At 41.0% G+C, this 21,740-nt stretch overlaps 2 protein-coding genes across 3 annotated transcripts; one reads left to right on the top strand and one right to left on the bottom strand.

The window, feature by feature from the left end:
- Positions 1-12,963: 12,963 nt before the first annotated feature.
- LOC110501747 (phosducin-like protein 3) lies at positions 12,964-15,618 on the top strand. Its single transcript, XM_021579502.3, has 6 exons — positions 12,964-13,276; positions 13,577-13,709; positions 13,924-14,014; positions 14,462-14,605; positions 14,799-15,007; positions 15,185-15,618. The coding sequence occupies exons 1-6, from the start codon at positions 13,271-13,273 to the stop codon at positions 15,325-15,327; spliced, it is 726 nt and encodes a 241-aa protein (XP_021435177.1). The 5' UTR covers positions 12,964-13,270; the 3' UTR covers positions 15,328-15,618.
- Positions 15,619-15,880: 262 nt separating this feature from the next.
- Positions 15,881-18,440, bottom strand: nms (neuromedin S). Of its 2 annotated transcripts, XM_021579504.2 has the most exons (7): positions 18,093-18,440; positions 17,831-17,877; positions 17,043-17,096; positions 16,912-16,938; positions 16,722-16,772; positions 16,367-16,441; positions 15,881-16,067 (listed from the first exon to the last, which is right to left on the bottom strand). In XM_021579504.2, the coding sequence occupies exons 1-7, from the start codon at positions 18,163-18,165 to the stop codon at positions 16,050-16,052; spliced, it is 345 nt and encodes a 114-aa protein (XP_021435179.1). In that variant the 5' UTR covers positions 18,166-18,440; the 3' UTR covers positions 15,881-16,049. The 2 variants fall into 2 exon arrangements, with proteins under 2 accessions (XP_021435179.1, XP_021435178.1); XM_021579503.3 differs by lacking the exon at positions 15,881-16,067 and having other exon boundaries at positions 16,104-16,441; positions 18,093-18,244.
- Positions 18,441-21,740: the final 3,300 nt, after the last annotated feature.

Here is a 21,740-nt window from a genome sequence, read left to right on the forward strand (position 1 = left end):
TAAATTCATGAACTTCTTTGAGGGAAAGATCATGATTATTAGAAAGCAAATTACGGACTCCTCTTTAAATCTGCGTATTCCTTCAAAGCTCAGTTGTCCTGAGTCTGCACAACTCTGCCAGGACCTAGTATCAAGAGAGACACTCAAGTGTTTTAGTACAATATCTCTTGACACAATGATGAAAATAATCATGGCCTCTAAACCTTCAAGTTGCATACTGGACCCTATTCCAACTAAACTACTGAAATAACTGCTTCCTGTGCTTGGCCCTCCTATGTTGAACATAATAAATGGCTCTCCATCCACCGGATGTGTACCAATCTGTGAATGGTTTGTCCTCTGACAAATCAATTGTAAATTTCGGTGTTCCTCAAGGTTCCGTTTTAGGACCACTGTTGTTTTCACTATATATTTTACCTCTTGGGGATGTCATTCGAAAACATAATGTTAACTTTCACTGCTATGCGGATGACACACAAATGTACATTTCAATGAAACATGGGGAAGCCCCAAAATTGCCCTCGCTAGAAGCCTGTGTTTCAGACATAAGGAAGTGGATGGCTGCAAACTTTCTACTTTTAAACTCGGACAAAACAGAGATGCTTGTTCTAGGTCCCAAGAAACAAAGAGATCTTCTGTTGAATCTGACAATTAATCTTAATGGTTGTACAGTCATCTCAAATAAAACTGTGAAGGACCTCGGCGTTACTCTGGACCCTGATCTCTCTTTTGACGAACATATCAAGACTGTTTCAAGGACAGCTTTTTTCCATCTACGTAACATTGCAAAAATCAGAAACTTTCTGTCCAAAAATTATGCAAAAAATGTATCCATGCTTTTGTTACTTCTAGATTAGACTACTGCAATGCTCTACTTTCCGGCTACCCGGATAAAGCACTAAATAAACTTAAGTTAGTGCTAAATACGGCTGCTAGAATCCTGACTAGAACCAAAACATTTGATCATATTACTCCAGTGCTAGCCTCCCTACACTGGCTTCCTGTCAAGGCAAGGGCTGATTTCAAGGTTTTACTGCTAACCTACAAAGCATTACATGGGCTTGCTCCTACCTATCTTTCTGATTTGGTCCTGCAGTACATACCTACACGTATGCTACGGTCACAAGGCGCAGGCCTTCTAATTGTCCCTAGAATTTCTAAGAAAACAGCTGGAGGCAGGGCTTTTTCCTATAGAGCTCCATTTTTATGGAATGGTCTGCCTACCCATGTGAGAGACGCAAACTCAATCTCAACCTTTAAGTCTTTACTGAAGACTCATCTCTTCAGTGGGTCATATGATTGAGTGTAGTCTGGCCCAGGAGTGTGAAGGTGAACGGAAAGGCTCTGGAGCAACGAACCGCCCTTGCTGTCTCTGCCTGGCCGGTTCCCCTCTTTCCACTGGGATTCTCTGCCTCTAACCCTATTACAGGGGCTGAGTCACTGGCTTACTGGTGCTCTTTCGTGCCGTCCCTAGGAGGGGTGCGTCACTTGAGTGGGTTGAGTCACTGATGTGATTTTCCTGTCTGGGTTGGCGCCCCCCCTTGGGTTGTGCCGTGGTGGAGATCTTTGTGGGCTATACTCGGCCTTGTCTCAGGATGGTAAGTTGGTGGTTGAAGATATCCCTCTAGTGGTGTGGAGGCTGCGCTTTGGCAAAGTGGGTGGGGTTATATCCTTCCTGTTTGGCCCTGTCCGGGGGTATCATCGGATGGGGCCACAGTGTCTCCTGACCCCTCTTGTCTCAGCCTCCAGTATTTATGCTGCAGTAGTTTATGTGTCGAGGGGCTAGGGTCAGTTTGTTATATCTGGAGTACTTCTCCTGTCTTATCCGGTGTCCTGTGTGAATTTAAGTATGCTCTCTCTAATTCTCTCTTTCTTTCTCTCTCTCGAAGGACCTGAGCCCTAGGACCATGCCTCAGGACTACCTGGCATGATGACTCCTTGCTGTCCACAGTCCACCTGGCCATGCTGCTGCTCCAGTTTCAACTGTTCTGCCTGTGATTATTATGATTTGACCATGCTGGTCATTTATGAACATTTGAACATCTTGGCCATGTTCTGTTATAATCTACACCCGGCACAGCCAGAAGAGGACTGGCCACCCCTCATAGCCTGGTTCCTCTCTAGGTTTCTTCCTAGGTTTTGGCCTTTCTAGGGAGTTTTTCCAAGCCACCGTGCTTCTACACCTGCATTGCTTGCTGTTTGTTGTTTTAGGCTGGGTTTCTGTACAGCACTTTGAGATTTCAGCTGATGTACGAAGAGCTATATAAATACATTTTATTTTATTTTATTTTAACTTATATGTGATCCCCAATCAAAGACAATGATAGACAGCTGCCTCTGATTGGGAACCACACACACACACACACACACACACACACACACACATACACACACACACACACACACATGGCCAAAAACAAAGAAATAGAAAACATAGACTTTCCCACCTGAGTCACACCCTGACCTAACCAAACATAGAGAATAAAAAGGATCTCTAAGGTCAGGGTGTGACATTCATAGCCTATACTCGTAACTACATTGAAAAAAATTATGGATTTTTAAAAATAATAATTATATATATATATATATATATATATATATATATATAGTACTGGTCAAAACTTGACACACCTACTAATTCAATGGTTCTTCTTGATTTTTTACTATTTTCTACATTGTAGAATAATAGTGAAGACATCAAAATTATGAAATAACACATATGGAATCATGTAGTAACCAAAAAAAGTGTTAAACAAATTAAAATATACGTTATATTTGAGTTTCTTTAAAGTAGCCACCCTTTGCCTTGATGACAGCTTTGCACACTCTTGGCATTCTCTCAACCAGCTTCATGAGGTAGTCACCTGGAATGTATTTCATTTAACAGGTGTGCCTTGTTATAAGTTAATTTGGGGAATTTCTTTCCTTCTTAATGCGTTTGAGACAATCAGTTGTGTTGTGACAAGGTAGGGGTAGTATACAGAAGACAGCCCTATTTGGTAAAATACCAAGTCCATATTATGGCAAGAACAGCTCAAATAAGCAAGGAAAAATTACAGTCCATCATTACTTTAAAAAATGAAGGTCAGTCAATCTGGAACATTTCAAGAACTTTGAAAGTTTCTTCAAGTGTAGTCGCAAAAACCATGAAGCACTATGATGAAACTGGCTCTCATGAGGACGGCACAGGAAAGTTACCTCTGCTGCAGAAGATATGTTCATTAGAGTTAACTGCACCTCAGATTGCTGCAAAGAAACCACTACTAAAGGAAACCAATAAGAAGAAGAGACTTGCTTGGGCCAAGAACAACGAGCAATGGACATTAGACCAGTCCAAATTTTAGATTTTCGGTTCCAACCGCCGTGTCTTTCTAAGACACAGAGTAGGTGAACGGATGATCTCCGCATGTGTGGTTCCCACCGTGAAGCATGGAGGAGCAGGTGTGATGGGGTGCGGTGCTTTGCTGGTGACACTGTCAGTGAATTCAAAGCACATTTAACCAGCATGGTTACCACAGCGTTCTGCAGCGATACGCCATCCCATCTGGTTTGCGCTTGGTGGGACTATCATTTGTTTTTCAACAGGACAATGACCCAAAACACATCCAGGCTGTGTAAGGGCTATTTGACCTAGAAGGAGAGTGATGGAGTGCTGCACCAGATGGCCTGGCCTCCACAATCACCCAACCTCAACCCAATTGAGATGGTTTGGGATGAGTTGCACTGCAGAGTGAACGAAAAGCAGCCAACAAGTGTGCAGCATATGTGGGAACTCCTTCAAGACTGTTGGAAAAGCATTCCTCATGAAGCTGGTTGAGAGAATGCCAAGAGTGTGCAGAGCTGTCATCAAGGCAAAAGGTGGCTACTTTGAAGAATCTCAAATATAACAAAATATATTTGTGCCTTTGGAAAGTATTCAGAGCCCTTGACATTTTCTACATTTTGTTACATTACAGCCTTATTCTAAACTTTTTTTTTAATTGCAGCATTCTACACACAATACCCCATAACGAAAAAAGAGAAAACAGCTATTTTGAATTTTTGGCAAAATTATACAAATAAAACAGAAATACCTTATTTACATAAGTATTCAGACCCTTTGCTATGAGACTCGAAATTGAGCTCAGATGCATCCTGTTTCCATTGATAATTTTTGAAACTTTATTTATTTAACCTTCATTTAAGCAGGTAGGCCAGTTGAGAACAAGTTCTCATTTACAACTACGACCTGGCCAAGATAAAGCAAAGCAGTGTGATGAAAACAACAACACAGAGTTACACATAAACAAACGTATAGTCAATAACACAACAGAAAAGTATATGCACAGTGTGTGCAAATGTAGAAGAGTAGGGAAGTAAGGCAATAAATAGGCCATGGAGGCTAAATAATTACAATTTAGCATCAACACTGGCGTGACAGATGTGCAGATGATGATGTGCAAGTAGAGATACTGGGGTGCAAAAGAGCAAGAAGATAAGTAATAATATGGGGATGAGGTAGTTGGGTGTGCAATTTACAGATTGGCTGTGCACAGGTACAGTGATCGGTAAGCTGCTCTGACAGCTGATGCTTAAAGTTAGAGAGAGAGATATAAGACTCCAGCTTCAGTGATTTTTGCAATTCGTTTCAGTTATTGGCAGCAGAGAACTGGAAAGAAAGGCGGCCAAAGTAAGTGTTGGCTATGGGGGTGACCAGTGAAATATACCTGCTGGAGCGCGTCCTACGGGTGGGTGTTGCTATGGTGACCAGTGAGCTGAGAGAAGGCGGTGCTTTACCTAGCATAGACTTATAGATGACCTGGAGCCAGTGGGTTTGGTGACGAATATGTAGTGAGGGACAGCCAACGAGAGCATACAGGTCGCAGTGGTGGGTAGTATTTGGGGCTTTGGTGACAAACAGAAACATCCAATTTGCTGAGTAGAGTGTTGGAGGCTATTTTGTAAATGACATCGCCGAAGACAAGGATCGGTAGGATAGTCAGTTTTACGAGGGTATGTTTGGCAGCATGAGTGAAGGAGGCTTTGTTGCGAAATAGGAAGCTGATTCTAGATGTAATTTTGGATTGGAGATGCTTAATGTGAGTCTAGAAGGAGAGTTTAAAGTCTAACCAGTCACCTAGGCATTTGTAGTTGTCCATATGGACGGTTCTGACTTGTGGACATTTGTAGTTGTCCACAAGTCAGAACCATCCAGAGTAGTGATGCTAGTCGGGCGGGAGAGTGTGGGCAGCGATCGGTTGAAAAGCATGCACTTAGTTTTACTTGCATTTAAAAGCAGTTGTAGGCCTCGGAAGGAGTGTGGTATGGCATTGAAGCTTGATTGGAGGTTTGTTACCACAGTGTCCAAAGGAGGGCCAGATGTATACAGAATGGTGTCATCTGCGTAGAAGTGGATCAGAGAATCACTAGCAGCAAGCAGCAGCAAGAGCGACATCATTGATATATACAGAGAAAAGAGTCGGCTTTGAGAGGATTCTACAACTTGATTGGAGTCCACTTACGGTAAATTCAATTGATTGGACATGATTTGGAAAGGCACACACCTGTCTATATAAGGTTCCACAGTTGACAGTGCACATCAGAGCAAAACCCAAGCCATGTGATCGAAGGAATTGTCCGCATAGCTCTGAGATAAGGATTGTGTCGAGGAACAGATCTGGGGAAGGGTACCAAAAAAGGTCTGCAGCATTGAAGGTCCCCAAGAACACAGTGGCCTCCATCATTCTTAAATGGAAGAAGTTTGGAACCACCAAGACTATTCCTAGAGCTCTCCGCCCGGCCAAACTGAGCAATCAGGGGAGAAGGTCCTTGGTCAGGGAGGTGACCAAAAACACGATGGTCACTCTGACAGAACTCTGGAGTTCCTCTGTGGAGACAGGAGAACCTTCCAGAAGGACAACCATCTCTGCAGCACTCCACCAATCAGGCCTTTACGGTAGTGCGGCCAGACAGAAGCCACTCCTCAGTAAAAAGACATATAACAGCCCTCTTGGAGTTGAAGACTCTCAGACCATGAGAAACAAGATTCTCAGGTCGGATGAAACAAAGAATCAACACTTTGGCCTGAATGCCAAGCGTCACGTCTTGAGGAAACCTGGCACCATCCATCCCTACATGGAAGCACAGTGGTGGCAGCATCACGCTATGGGGATGTTTTACAGGGGCAGGGACTGGAAGACTAGTCAGGATCGAGGCAAAGATGAACAGAGCAAAGTACAGAGAGATCCTTGATGAAAATCTGCACCAGAGTGCTCTGGACCTCAGACTGGGGCAAACGTTCACCTTCCAACAGGACAACGACCTGAAGCACACAGCCAAGACAATGCAGGAGTGGCTTTGGGACAAGTCTCTGAATATCATTGAGTAGCCCAGCTATAGCTGGACTTGAACCTGATCGAACATCTCTGGAGACACCTGAAAATAGCTGTGCAGCAACGTTTCCCATCCAACCTGACAAAGCTTGAGAGGATCTGCAACGAAGAATGGGAGAAACTCCCCAAATACAGGTGTGCCAAGCTTGTAGAGTCATACCCAAGAAGACATGAGTCTGTATTGGCTGCCAAAGGTGCTTCAACAAAGTACTGAGTTAAGGTCTGAATATTTACAGTTGAAGTCGGAAGTTTACATACACCTTAGCCAAATACATTTCAACTCAGTTTTTCACAATTCCTGACATGTTATCCTCGTAAAAATTCCGTCTTAGGTCAGTTAGGATCATCAATCAATGTCAGAATAATAGTTGAGAGAATGATTCATTTCAGCTTTTATTTCTTTCATCACATTCCCAGTGGGTCAGAAGTTTACATACACTCAATTAGTATTCGGTAGCATTGCCTTTAAATTGTTTAACTTGGGTCAAACATTTCAGGAAGCCTTCCCTTAGCTTCCCACAATAAGTTGGGTGAATATTGGCCCATTCCTCCTGACAGAGCTGGTGTAACTGAATCAGGTTTGTAGGCCTCCTTGCTCGCACACACTTTTTCAGTTCTGCCCACAAATTTTGTATAGGATTGAGGTCAGGGCTTTGGGATGGCCACTCCAATACCTTGACTTTGTTGTCCTTAAGCCATTTTGCCACAACTTTGGAAGTATGCTTGGGGTCATTGTCCATTTGGAAGACCCATTTGTGACTAAGCTTTAACTTCCTGACTGATGTCTTGAGATGTTGCTTCAATATATCCACATCATTTTCCCTCCACATGATGCCATCTATTTTGTGAAGTGCACCAGTCCCTCCTGCAGCAAAGCACCCACACAACATGATGCTGCTACCCCCGTGCTTCACAGTTGGGATGGTGTTCTTCGAGTTTGTAAGCCTCCCCCTTTTTCCTCCAAACATTACGATGGTCATTATGGCCAAGCAGTTCTATTTATGTTTAATCAGACAAGAGGACATTTCTCAAAAAAGTGTGATCTTTGTCCCCATGTGCAGTTGTAAACCGTAGTCAGGCTTTTTGATGGTGGTTTTGGAGCAGTGGCTCCTTCCTTGCTGAACGGCATTTCAGGTTATGTCGATATAGGACTAGTTTTACTGTGGATATAGATACTTTCGTACCTGTTTCCTCCAGCATCTTCACAAGGTCCTTTCCTGTTGTTCTGGGATTGATTTGCACTTTTCGCACCAAATTACATTCATCTCTAGGAGACAGAACACATCTCCTTCCTGAGCGCTATGACGGATGATTTCTTTAGATTTTCCCATGATGTCAAGCAAAGAGGCACTGAGTTTGAAGGTAGGCCTTCAAATACATCCACAGGTACACCTCCAATTGAATTGACTCAAATTATGTCAATTAGCCTATCAGAAGCTTCAAAAGACATGACGTAATTTTCTTGAATTTTCCAAGCTGTTTAAAGGCACAGTCAACTTAGTGAATGTAAACTTCTGACCCACTGGAATTGTGATACAGTGAATTAAAAGTGAAATAATCTGTATGTAAACAATTGTTGTAAAAATTACTTGTGTCATGCACAAAGTACATGTCCTAACCGACTTGCCAAAACTATAGTTTGTTAACAAGAAATGTGTGGAGTGATTGAAAAACGAGTTTTAATGACTCCAACCTAGGTGTATGTAAACTTCCAACTTCCACTGTATGTAAATGTAATAGTTCATTTTTTAATTTTTTTTATCAATTAGCAAATATTTGTAAAAATCAGTTTTTGCTTTGTCATTAAGGGGGTATTGTGTGTAGATTGAGAGGGAAAAAACTATTTCATACATTCTAGAATAAGGCTGTAACCTAACAAAATATGGAAAAAGTCAAGGGGTCTGAATACTTTCCGAAGGTCACCCTTTATCAGGGCACAAGGCAAGACCCAAATGCAGACACAGGAGGCAGATGGTAGAGCTCCGATATTTATTATAACAAAGGGAGTAGGCAAAGGCAGGTCGGGGGACAGGCGAGAGTTCATAAACCAGGTCAGAGTCCAAACAGTACCATACGATAGGCAGTCTCGAGGTCAGACCAGGCAGAGGTCAGAAACCAGATCCGAGTCCAAAAACAGTACAAGAGTATAGGCAGGCTGGTAGTCAGAACAGACAGAATGGTCAGGCAGGTGGGTTCGGAGCAAGGAAAACCGCTGGTTGACTTGGCAAACAAGACGGACTGGCACAGAGAGACAGGAAACACAGCGATATATACACCGGGGATAATAAGCGACACCTGGAGGTGGAGACAATTACAAGGACAGATGAACCAGATCATTACGACCAGATATATTACGGTGGCAGCATAGCTTACTAGTTGAAAAATCTGTCAATATGCTTTTGAGCAAGGCACGTAACCCTAGTTGTTCTGGAAACGAGTGCCTGCTACAGTGGGGCAAAAAAGTATTTAGTCAGCCACAATTTGTGCAAGTTCTCCCACTTAAAAATATGAGAGAGGCCTGTAATTTTCATTATAGGTACACTTCAACTATGACAGACAAAATTAGAAAAAAAATCCAGAAAATCACATTGTAGGATTTGTAATGAATTTATTTGCAAATTATGGTGGAAAATAAGTATTTGGTCACCTACAAACAAGCACGATTTCTGGCTCTCACAGACCTGTAACTTCTTCTTTGAGAGGCTCCTCTGTCCTCCACTCGTCACCTGTATTAATGGCACCTGTTTGAACTTGTTATCAGTATAAAAGACACCTGTCCACAACCTCAAACAGTCACACTCCAAACTTCACTATGGCCAAGACCAAAGAGCTGTCAAAGGACACCAGAAACAAAACTGTAGACCTGCACCAGGCTGGGAAGACTGAATCTGCAATAGGTAAGCAGCTTGGTTTGAAGAGATCAATTGTGGGAGCAATTTTTAGGAAATGGAAGACATACAAGACCACTGATAATCTCCCTCGATCTGGGGCTCCACGCAAGATCTCACCCCGTGGGGTCAAAATGATCACAAGAACGGTGAGCAAAAATCCCAGAACCACACGGGGACCTAGTGAATGACCTGCAGAGAGCTGGGACCAAAGTAACAAAGCCTACCATCAGTAACACACTACGCCGCCAGGGACTCAAATCCTGCAGTGCCAGCCGTGTCCCCCTGCTTAAGCCAGTACATGTCCAGGCCCGTCTGAAGTTTGCTAGAGAGCATTTGGATGATCCAGAAGAAGATTGGGAGAATGTCATATGGTCAGATGAAACCAAAATAGAATATTTTGGTAAAAACTCAACTTGTCGTGTTTGGAGGACAAAGAATGCTGAGTTGCATCCAAAGAACACCATACCTACTGTGAAGCATGGGGGTGGAAACATCATGCTTTGGGGCTGTTTTTCTGCTAAGGAACCAGGACGACTGATCTGTGTAAAAGAAAGAATGAATGGGGCCATGTATCGTGAGATTTTGAGTGAAAACCTTCCATCAGCAAGGGCATTGAAGATGAAACGTGGCTGGGTCTTTCAGCATGACAATTATCCCAAACACACCGCCCGGGCAACGAAGGAGTGGCTTCGTAAGAAGCATTTCAAGGTCCTGGAGTGGCCTAGCCAGTCTCCAGATCTCAACCCCATAGAAAATCTTTGGAGGGAGTTGAAAGTCCATGTTGCCCAGCAACAGCCCCAAAACATCACTGCTCTAGAGGATATCTGCATGGAGGAATGGGCCAAAATACCAGCAACAGTGTGTGAAAACCTTGTGAAGACTTACAGAAAACGTTTGACCTCTGTCATTGCCAACAAAGGGTATATAACAAAGTATTGAGATAAACTTTTGTTATTGACCAAATACTTATTTTCCACCATAATTTGCAAATAAATTCATTAAAAATCCTACAGTGTGATTTTCTGGATTTTTTTTCTTCTAATTTTGTCTGTCATAGTTGAAGTGTACGTACCTATGATGAAAATTACAGGCCTCTCTCATCATTTTAAGTGGGAGAACTTGACCGACTAAATACTTTTTTGCCCCACTGTAAATGTAAATGTAAAAAGTAATGTAATTTCTTACATATACTTAAGTATCAAACGTAAAAGTATAAATCATTTGTAATTCCTTATATTAAGCAAACCAGACGGCACCATTTTCTTATTTTTTAATTTACGGAAAGCCAGGGGCACACTCCAACACTCAGAAATAATTTACAAACAAAGCATGTGTGTTTAGTGAGTCAGGGATGACCAGGGATGTTCTCTTGATAAGTGCGTGATTTGGACCATTTTCCTGTCCTGCTAAGCATTCAAAATGTAATGACTACTTTTGGGTGTCAGGGAAAATGTATGGAGTTTGTCACGCTCTGACCTTAGAGAGACATTTTATTTCTCTATTTGGTTAGGTCAGGGTGTGATTTGGGGTGGGCATTCTATGTTTTGTTTTCTATGTTTCTTTATTTCTATGTTTTGGCCGGGTATGGTTCTCAATCAGGGACAGCTGTCTATCGTTGTCTCTGATTGGGAATCATACTTAGGTGGCCCTTCCCCTCCCCGGCTTGTGGGAAGTGACAAAGAGCTCTTATAGGACCAGGTTCACAAATAATAATATAATAATCAATAATTTTGCTCTTTATTTAGCAGTCTCACATAAAACTTTATTTGTTAATAGAAAAGTGTGAAAAACTCACCACAGGTTAATGAGAAGGGTGTGCTTGAAAATCTACTCTCACATAGGCACGTGGTTGTAAAAGGGCATCAGTGTTTTAAAAGCACAATTTGCCAAGGCAGGATACTCTGAGTAAATTCAATTTTCACAGAACCGCTTGCTGCAATTTTGAATCATGAAAGGGATAACGAATCCAGTTGTTGTGTCATCCATACCTGTGTAGTTGTGCACCCAACTCACTCAGGTGCTTCGCAATATCACATTTGACATTGTCCATAAGCTTGAGTTGATTTGCACACAAAAAATCATACAATGATGAAAAGACCTTTGTGTTGTCCTTGTTAATGCAGACAGAGAAGAGCTCCAGCTTCTTAATCATAGCATCAATTTTGTCCCGCACATTGAATATAGTTGCGGAGAGTCCCTGTAATCCTAGATTCAGATCATTCAGGAGAGAAAAAACATCACCCAGATAAACCATCGTGTGAGAAACTCATCATCATGCAAGTGGTCAAACAAGTGAAAATTATGGTCAGTAAAGAAAACTTTAAGCTCATCTCTCAATTAAAAAACGTGTCAATACCTTGACCCCTTGATAACCAGCGCACTTCTGTATGTTGTAAAAGCTTTACATGGTCGCTGCCCATATCATCATCAGTTCAGGTGCCTTGCTTTAACAAAGTTAACCATTTTCACTGTAGTGTCCAAAATGTCTTTCAAGCTGTCAGGCATTCCTTTGGCAGCAAGAGCCTCTCAGTGGATGCTGCAGTGTACTGAAGTGGCGTTGGGAGCAACTGCTTGCACGGGCATTACCTCTCCACTATGCCTCACTGTCATGGCTTTTGCACCATCAGTACAGGTACCAACACATCTTGACCACCAAAGTCCATTTGATGTCATAAAGCTGTCCATTACAAAAATATCATCTCCTGTTGTCCCCCCATAAACTTAAAGTACTTGTACCAGGCCCGCCATGTCTGTTGACTCATCCAACGTAACGCATAGAATGCACAGGCTTGTAAGCGAAGCAGTAATTGTTTTTTAACATTTCCTGCCATGTCACCGATGCATTATGAAACAGTGATGTTTGATGATGCATTTTCTGTAGTTTTTTTGGCCTTTTCCCCAGGTGCTTTCCCGGGTAAGGGGGGAAGTAACTCTTAGGCTGCATCAGATTCACAACTGTCAGTGTCCATGCTAGCTGGGCTAACAACAAATGTAGAATTACTGATGCTAGCATTGGATGTGCTCGTGGAAGCAGAACAACTTGTGTTGTCGACAGGTGCAGGTGTAGTACTGCTGGTATGTGTCTCTATGGACGCGGACCTTACTTTTTTAAAACCATTTATACATTTTCTAGCAAACAGAATGAGCACCAGCGCAGTTGGCTACATACGGACCGTTATCGGAATTCCCGCGAGAGAGTAACGGTTAATGTGATTGGATGTTAATTATTTGACTAGGCTACCTGTATTTGACATTGTGTTGTTGAAATAACAACACAATGTCAAATACAGGTAGCCTAGTCAAATAATTAACATCCACACTAAATGGTTTAATTTTATTTTTGGCTGTGAAACGAGGCTACTCAGGCGAGAAAAACAACTCACCCAAATGTGTAGCCCAGTTTGAAAATATACATTAACTGTTTGAAAATGTGAAGAAATGTAAAAACAATAAAATAAAATAAATGTGAATCAAATTTTTTATTATGCATACTCCTGACCGCATTACTCCAGTTTCGAGTATATCATATTAGAGCACAAAAACAGGCCAGCAATGTTTATAAATGTTTTGGACCTCTGTGTAACCCCACCCCTATAAGCCTGGTCACCCCAGAGTGACAGCACAGCGTGATTTTTAGGCGCAGCTGTTGTCTCACTCAGATGCCACATATGGAAAGTAGCTTTCCCACTCCTTATATGGACATATTAGCGATGCAAAACGGATGTCGGTGCAACCTTTATTATGGTCCCTTGACTTTCTGGCTGGAGACAGTTTTCTGATAAGAATGCATAATAAACACCGATAAAATATGATTCGTCCTCAGAAAAATACGTTATTGTTCAATTACTCTGAAATAAGTTTACATTTGTGAAAACTGACAACGATTTACGTTTTATCACATTTAAAGATATTGTTTTACTCCGGAAGAAATGTGGGTGAGGTCCTTGTATTTCCGTGTCTGGGGAGATAAGTGTTGTGATTTCAGCGTCTGTCTTGAACAGTTAAAAAATGCAGGTTTGTAAAATTATAACACCTTTTCTAGCTAATGAAAAAGTAGTAATGAAGGTCATAGCTGACGTTTTGAGCAGTATATGTTCGCACGCCACCTTGATTGGGACATAGCTAACGTTAGCTGCATTTAAACGTTCGCTAACGTTAGCTGTAATACCACAGATACAAGGTGGTTACCGGTAGTTATAAGTATCTTTGGTAATGCCAAAGAGCCTAGCTATAGATGGTTTAAAAACTATGTGGCAAACCAACAACACTTTGAGTGTTTTAAATAAAACTCAATGATCTGAAACTCAATCTCAGGACCCTGACGCAGATACCGAGTGGAATGACATCCTGAGGAAGAAGGGGATCCTTCCTCCCAAGGAGAAAACTCAGGATGAGGTTGATGAAGACGCTCTAGAGCAGCAGATTCTTCTTCAGCAAGAATCTGTTGGTAAGAGGTGGCTATTAATATCATATAGATACCTCTGTGGGATTAGGTTTCTCCTGAACTGGTCTAGAAATAGTTTTTATGTTATTCTTAATTTAACTAACAGGACATGGTTTTGGAAGGCTGATCCTTGGCCAACATCATCCTCTGTTAGTAGTTTGAATACCTTAAATGATACTTTTTCTGACTTGTATTTCCTGTGGTGTTTTGTGACCAGTAAAAACCTATGAGAGTATGACTCTAGACCAGCTGGATGAGAACGAGGATGACTTCAGTGAAGAGGATGAGGCCGCCATCGAGATTTACAGGTTTCAAAGCATTACTAAGATGGTGCATTATACATACAACCGGTATTGGCTGCCATATGGCCCGGGGCCATAGCTGAGCAATCGGGCAAGTTCAGCCGGCTCTGTGGTTGCCCCATTGGGCATGTTAATTATTTTATTGAAAACAACCTAAGTGCAAAGAATTTCTGATTCCTCCCCTATGTCTGTGTGTAAACAGCACATTTTAAGTCTTTGGGGAACTAAAAATACTCACTTGATGGGCAAGTGCTTTTCAGACCTTAATGTCAGTCCCTTAATACAACCTAATGCCATTAAAAGAGATGCTGAAAATATAAAGCTCCATTGTGGCTACCATGTTAATGGTGATATGGCCTTTTGCGTCCCATATAGAAAATGACAATGTTATGACCTTGTTATTACCAGAATTAACCTACATTGCCTTAACTCTCTCCATTTCGTTCTCACCAGGCAAAAGAGGCTTGCAGAATGGAAAGCCACCCAGATAAAGAATTGCTTTGGAGAAGTAGTGGAGATTTCTGGTCAGGACTACATCAAGGAGGTGAACAAAGCTGGAGAGGGCATCTGGGTTGTGCTGCATCTCTACAAACAAGGGTGAGAGTTTTGTTAGATTTTTTTTAGATCTGATAACTTTATTGGCCAAGACCTTATTTGATGTTCATATAAGCCTGGTTAACAGTGTTCCTTTTTTAAATTGCACTGAATAGGTCTATCTGCCAAATACATAGATTTAACTAATTGACCCATTGTAATCAAATCTCTCTGTTCCATTCTCTCATCCTCCCAGAATTCCTCTGTGCACCCTGATAAACCAGCATCTGTCAGAGATGGCCAGGAAATTCCCCCAGACCAAGTTCCTCAAGTCCATCTCCACCACATGCATCCCCAACTACCCAGACCACAACTTACCCACCATCTTTGTTTACCACGAGGGAGAGATGAAGGCACAGTACATCGGGCCTCTTGTCTTCGGGGGCATGAACCTCAAAGTTGAGGGTAAGAGACAATCGCCTCAGCTAGACTTTCATTGGTTACTATTAGCGACATGATATGGTAGTTTGCTGTCCAGTGTGTATACTTCTCACCCTCAGATTTGTGCATTGTCAGTTTTGAATGACAATTTCTTACTTACTCTACTAGATATTTAAATCTGCTTTATCCTATCATCCTCAGAGCTGGAGTGGAGGTTATCAGAATCTGGTGCTGTCAAGACAGACCTGGAAGAAAACCCCAAGAAGCAGATTGAAGACAAGCTGATGTCGTCGATCCGATCCACTCTCCCCACACGGAAAGACAGTGACTCCGAAGAGGACTAGCCGCGTAATACCAAATAACATTACTCTTAACGCTCAACCATCACTGTGTGTGAGGATGGCTCTCTCCTGTGGTGATGTGGTAAACTGCACACCTCTCCCTCTCTCTATGCTACCTCAGTCAGCAGAGAGGCTCCATCAGAGTACTATGCCTCCCCGGTTGAAAGATCTCTTATGTTATGAGATCATTCTCCTAAATCAATCTGAACTTGTGTTTTTACAGAACATTTGGTTGAAGATTGTCCTTTTTTTATTTAACATATACGTTTCATAATAAATGACAATAGAAATTAATACATTTGTAATTGTTTAAATTAAATGTAAGTAGCCATTCACCCATGCCGTAATTAGTTGACGCTTTTTATAGTGTTCACCCTGATCTGTGTAGCCATCACATAAAGGGCTCCTTTGATGTATTTGACTGTTCAGAGGTGTTCACTTCATAGATAGTGGTCTGAATTTGTGTATGTGCAATTGTCTACAAAATGGCAAAGTACAGAATCCTCATCTTAAATCACTAAATATTTACATTTACCAACTGAAATCAGGAAGACACTTCACAATCTGCAATAATTTATTTCTCAAAAATATCAAGTCCATTGCCAGAGAACACTGAGGATGCTGCTTCTGTCTGTCCCTCAGTCTGCCATTTTGTGCTCCATGTTCAGGGGGGTTGCAGTATGCTGATGTCTTCTGTCCAGTTATTCCAAAGTCAGATTTTTACATCACACATCAGAGTGCTTCTGTGTAGCAGGGAACAGAGAGAACCTCGGTCATGGTTTGTGGTATTTGTTCTAACTTTTAATTGTGTAGATTCTAGTCGGGGGTAGTGTATATACTATATGTCTAAAGTACATATTGCGCCTTGCGGACTGGCCACAGAAAGACTGTGGTCTTCAACCTCTAAGAGAAAGGCACTGGAGAAGGTCAGGGTTAAGGGTTTGGTTAAAGTTAGTCGGTCTTGCAGGTCAGAAGTGCCCTTGTCTCCTGCTTCAATATTGACATTCTGCTAATCAAGGTTGAAACAGCACAGGGTCCTTACCAAAAGCATGAGCTGCTTCTTTCTCCTCTGAGACAGTTTGGGTGACAGGCGCATCAGCGGGTGCACTGAATGGGACTAGAGAGGGGAATGCCTGTTAGATTCCAATCACATGTAATTACTAAATAATCAGATCAATAAAACATGTTATAACAAATACAGCATGCTCATCTAAAGACAAAATCCCATACTGTGCTGTCCAGGAAATCCAATGACACCTTTGCTTATATGCCTGAGATATTGTACATGGTTGTTTGAGGGTGTGTACATAGTTCTAATTTGCTGTCAGACATAATTCACTGACATTCTGAAGCAATTTGGAAATACAGTTTGCATCAAGGAGTCTTTCTCTACTTACCGCATGCTGTACAGAGTCTACCGAGTTGGCCTTTGAATAGTGAAACAGGAACTGACGAAAATAGCATATACAAAGTCAACACTGTTCCAAAGACAATGAATATTGTTCCTGCAAGTTTACCTCAGTATTGTGAGGAATAAGGTATAAACAAGTATTTAGTAATAGGCTGTGATATTGTTGAGGAACTTACTCTTTTGAAAACATTCTGAACTTGCTCCTGTGATAGGGAGAGGGACAGGGAGAGAATAATTACACTGGCGTCAGAGCTGCTATCATATATAATCTGTGATAAGATTGAGTCATACGGTAGCTAAGCTTTACCTCATTCTGATCTCTCCCCATCATATCACCAACATCAGTCTGGATCCCAGAACCCTGCAGCAGACAAATCAATGGTCAATGATAAAACACAAGTCTATAACACATCTAAAGGCACTAAACCCAAGCAAACATAAAAGCTGTTGTACATGGCATCCATTGTCTACTGTATACTGTACCCATTGCAAAGTAATGATCGTGTCTCTGTCGTCAGTGTGTCTAGTTGATAGGAGTGGGGGGAAGTCCTATATATTCTTATTCCCCTCATCATGTCCCCCACCAGTCTGATTTAAGTTAGAGTGACTCACGTGTGTCTCCAACCCCCTCTCCACGTATAGCCTAGCCTAGCCACCACAAGTAACAAGAGGCACCATATAATTTGGTTGGAATCACCTGCTGACCCCTTATCAGACACAGATGCGATTTCTCCAGTGGTGCAAACAAAGTAGACAACACTAATGCCATCTGTAACCAGAACTCTCCTCTGATGGACGCAGTAGAGGACTGAGATGTTTAAACAGTGAAAGACTGACACACAGAGATACAGAGAGTGATACACATTCAAGGCATATATTGAATGATTTGGGTCTAGAATACATTCGTACTACATTTTAACACTTTGCCTCTGGTATCAGGTAAGGAAATCTATCCTTGTTGTCAATCTAATAATCCATTCATAAATCATTCATAATTTATTAAAAAACTAATTTCACAATATTTGTTTGAATTACACAATTGCCTTTTATTTGCACTTTTCAGGTATAGGCATGCAAAAAAACAAAGTCCCATACCCTTCTGAAAGCAATTCCATGTTCACACTCTTTGTATGGACTAGCCTCTACAGAAAGAAAAAAAGTACGTTTCAAAAGTATACATTTATTTTATCAATCTATTACATACAATTAATGTACATGTAATAGCCAACAATATCAACAATATAAATAGCTAATTCAAAAACAACAAAAACATCGATTTCAGATTTTAAGATTTAGATAGCCTAAATTATACAGAAATGTTGAAGTTCATTTAAATTATATAAATAATCTCTCTCACCTGTCGCCTTCCAACATCCAAGGCACCAGACCAATTGAAGTATGCAAAGTTGTTGAAGATACGAAACGCTCATCTCGAGCTATGAGATTCTAATGCGCTTTGGTGAGGGTATATGCGCTCTGTGTTTGGTTTGGTGGTCTGCCCGAGGAAGTATTGTTATATTGCCACGTCACGGTACATAATTGAACTCTACTGACTATCTCATCCGACATAATTATATAGGCTATAACTCTGATGGGAGAAGCATCATCTCCCACGCAGAGGTGACCAATCAACGTCCCACTGGTCTCCTTGGTCATCAGCTGAGGGTTTGTGCGCAAGTCCCCTCTCCCTCGTCATTTTGAACGGTTTTAAGATACATTTAGATATGGAAACTAAATCAAAGAAATCCATCAAAAACAGGATGTCAACCAAACATAAAATCGGAATGGAAGTTATACAACTGGTATCAAATATTTTTTCAGTACACTTGATTATAGGACATGGTGATGAATAATGACCCCGGGATGTTCAAATTCATTGAAAACCATAAACAACCAAGTAAATGTTGGGGAGTAACAGATTACATGCAATCTCTTACATGTAAGGGATTACAAAAAGCTGTAACAGTAATACGTTACATTACCAGCAAAAATATTGTAACCAGATTACAGATACTTTTGAAAAACTAGATGATTATGTTGAAGATTACTTTTCTGCCAAAAAAGTATTTGACACTTCTCTCTTTTCTCAATGACATTCATACATCATTGAAAATAGGTGCAAATTTAAATTTGTTCAAGGTGAGCAAGTCTGACCATAAATCAGAGACCACTATGAATTTTAAATAAACTACTGACAGTGTCACCAACAAAGCACCCCCACACCATCGCACCTGCTCCTCCATGCTTCACGGTGGGAACCACACATGCGGAGATCATCTGCTCACCTACTCTGCATCTCACAAAGACATGGCGGTTGGAACCAAAAATCTCAAATTTGGACTCATCAGACCAAAGGACAAATTTCCACCGATCTAATGTCCATTGCTCGTGTATCTTGGTCCACAGCAAGTCTCTTCTTCTTATTGGTGTCCTTTAGTAGTGGTTTCTTTTCAGCAATTCAAGCATGAAGGCCTGATTTACGCAGTCTCCTCTGAACAGTTGATGTTGAGATGTGTCTGTTACTTGAACTCTGTGAAGCATTTATTTGGGCTGCAATTTCTGAAGTTGGTTCCTCTAATGAACTTATCCGCTGCAGCAGAGGTAACTCTGGGTCTTCCTTTCCTGTGGCGGTCAACATGAGAGACAGATTAATCATAGCGCTTGATGGTTTTTGCGACTGCACTTGAAGAAACTTTCAGTTCTTGAAATTTTCCAGATTGACTGACCTTCATAACTTAAAGTAATGATGGACTGTTGTTTCTCTTTCATTATTTGGAAAGAAATTCCACAAATTAAGTTTATACAAGGCACACCTGTTAATTGAAATGCATTCCCGGTGACTATCTCATGAAGCTGGTTGAGTGTTCAAAGCTGTCACCAAGGCAAAGGGTGGCTACTTTGAAGAATCTCAAATGTAAAATACATTTTGATTTGGCTACTACGTGATTCCATGTGTTATTTCATAGTTTTGATGTCTTCACTGTTATTCTACAATGTAGAAAATAGTAAAATAAAGAAAAACCCTGGAATGAGTAGGTGTGTCCAAACTATTGACTGGTACTGTATATATTATATATATCCATTGATTCTTGAAGAATATAATTTATAAATGCCTCATGATGTAATGGGTGCGTGTTGGTGGCAGGGAAGTCAGGCACAGGAGAACGAACTTGGTAGAAACGGAGTCGTTTAATAAGTGCTGACCATACTCCCAAAAACAAAATACATAAACTAACAAAAGTGGGTACAAAACCCGTCGCACACCAACACATTACTAGCACAATCAAACAATCTCCGACAAGGACATGAGGGGAAACAGAGGGTTAAATACGCAACATGTAATTGATGGGATTGGAACCAGGTGTGAAGGAAGACAAGACAAAACCAATGGAAAATGAAAAATGGATCAGTGATGGCTAGAAGGTCGGTGACGTCGACCGCCTGAACACCGCCTGAACAAGGAGAGGGACCGACTTCGGCGGAAGTCGTGACACATGAGCTTAGTTCAACTGTCACACTCCACAAGAACCCAAATATAAGCTTGTTTTTCTCCAATGTTTGTAGTCATTGTAAATGTAAAGAAACACTGTATAGCATCCTAACATGGTTAAAACAATCATTTTGATATCATGGATGGTCAGTCCTTGCATCCATAGCTCTGTCTATTCATCTGAGAGTGGTTACATTTCTCCAGGCCCATCCCTCAGCTTTTACCAAAACAGAGGCTGGGCGGCAGTTTTGTTATTGTTTCATCTGTGGATTTGCCCTTTAAACAGCTGCATATTTTCAACATCTTAACGTGTCACCAACGTAAAGGTAAACAATAGGCCTATAGCAAATGCAGCATATGGCATTCATTTTTCACATGTAAATAGCACTTTTCAGTGGTGCTCAAAGTATGCCATTCCATGAGTGCAACATTTATTTTTCAACTCGAAACAATGAGCCAAATCAGTCCTCCATGACAACAAAATCATAAACAACAGAGTAGGGCTGGCTAATAAGTCCTTAATTTTGGGGCTATACTCAGGTAAAACAATTGAGCTAATATATACTTCCATATTTCCAAGTCCTATTCTTGAAGATTAAGAGGTATAACATTTATTGGAATGACTGGAATTCTGATAGACTTTGGTTTTTAATGTAAAGATATAATTGAATAATATTATTATATGTAGTAGAAAGCGATGGGTTAGAAGAAGGCTACATAACAAACCCATAAAGTAAAATTTAACATCCATATATGGCCAGCTCTGTAAACTTTGACATAGATTTTTCAAGAAATAGATGTCTTTCAATTGGTAACACACATTTTGTATTCTTCTAATGCCTCTTAAGAGGAAAGTAATCCTAAAGTAACTGAATGTAATCAGATTACATTACCGAGTTTGGGTTATAGAAAAGTTACGTTTCTGACTACAGTTTTGGACAGGTAACTAGTAACTGTAACGGATTACAATTAGAAAGTAACCTACCCAACCCTGATGTCACATATCTGTGTGTGTATCTATTTACCAATATTTTCAATCTGTGATCTTGAGAATGAAATCTGTGAATTTTTTAGAATGAAAATGTGTCATCTACATTTACATTTTTGTCACTTAGCAATCGCTCTTATCCAGAGCAACTTACAGTTAGTGCATTCATCTTAAGATAGCTAGGGGAGACAGCCACATATCACAGTCATAGTACAAGTAGTTTACAGTTTTCCTCAATAATGTAGCTATCAGCAAAAACAAGGGCCAGGGTTATTTTAAGAAAAGCAAGGGTGTTAGTCTCATTTGCCTCTTCTAATCTCACCTAACTGAAGCTACATGAATTTCAGTGTTGTCTGTATACATTTAATGATATTTAAGTGTGATTTTTCAGTCTTCATTAGTTTGACCACAGAGAATGACTGTGATTGCTGGGTCCGGTTTCCGTATGTAAGTGTGAAAGCTGAAAGTGTGGGTCGGTGTATCGAGTTTCACCTGGAGACAATATTCCAGAGAGGCTGTGGATTTGC

This window comes from Oncorhynchus mykiss, chromosome 22 (genome assembly GCF_057628025.1).
Source record: "Oncorhynchus mykiss isolate SJ-2025 chromosome 22, ASM5762802v1, whole genome shotgun sequence".
Classification (NCBI taxonomy): domain Eukaryota; kingdom Metazoa; phylum Chordata; class Actinopteri; order Salmoniformes; family Salmonidae; genus Oncorhynchus; species Oncorhynchus mykiss.

Coding starts and splice junctions, on each gene's coding strand:
- LOC110501747 (XM_021579502.3), top strand. Junction 14,015..14,461: donor GCCGCCATCGAGATTTACAG/GTTTCAAAGCAT, acceptor CGTTCTCACCAG/GCAAAAGAGGCTTGCAGAAT. Junction 15,008..15,184: donor CATGAACCTCAAAGTTGAGG/GTAAGAGACAAT, acceptor TATCATCCTCAG/AGCTGGAGTGGAGGTTATCA.
- nms (XM_021579503.3), bottom strand. CDS start 18,165: ATGAGCGTTTCGTATCTTCAACAACTTTGCATACTTCAATTGGTCTGG. Junction 17,097..17,830: donor ATGGAATTGCTTTCAGAAGG/GTATGGGACTTT, acceptor TGTCTGCTGCAG/GGTTCTGGGATCCAGACTGA. Junction 16,939..17,042: donor TGGGGAGAGATCAGAATGAG/GTAAAGCTTAGC, acceptor TCCCTATCACAG/GAGCAAGTTCAGAATGTTTT.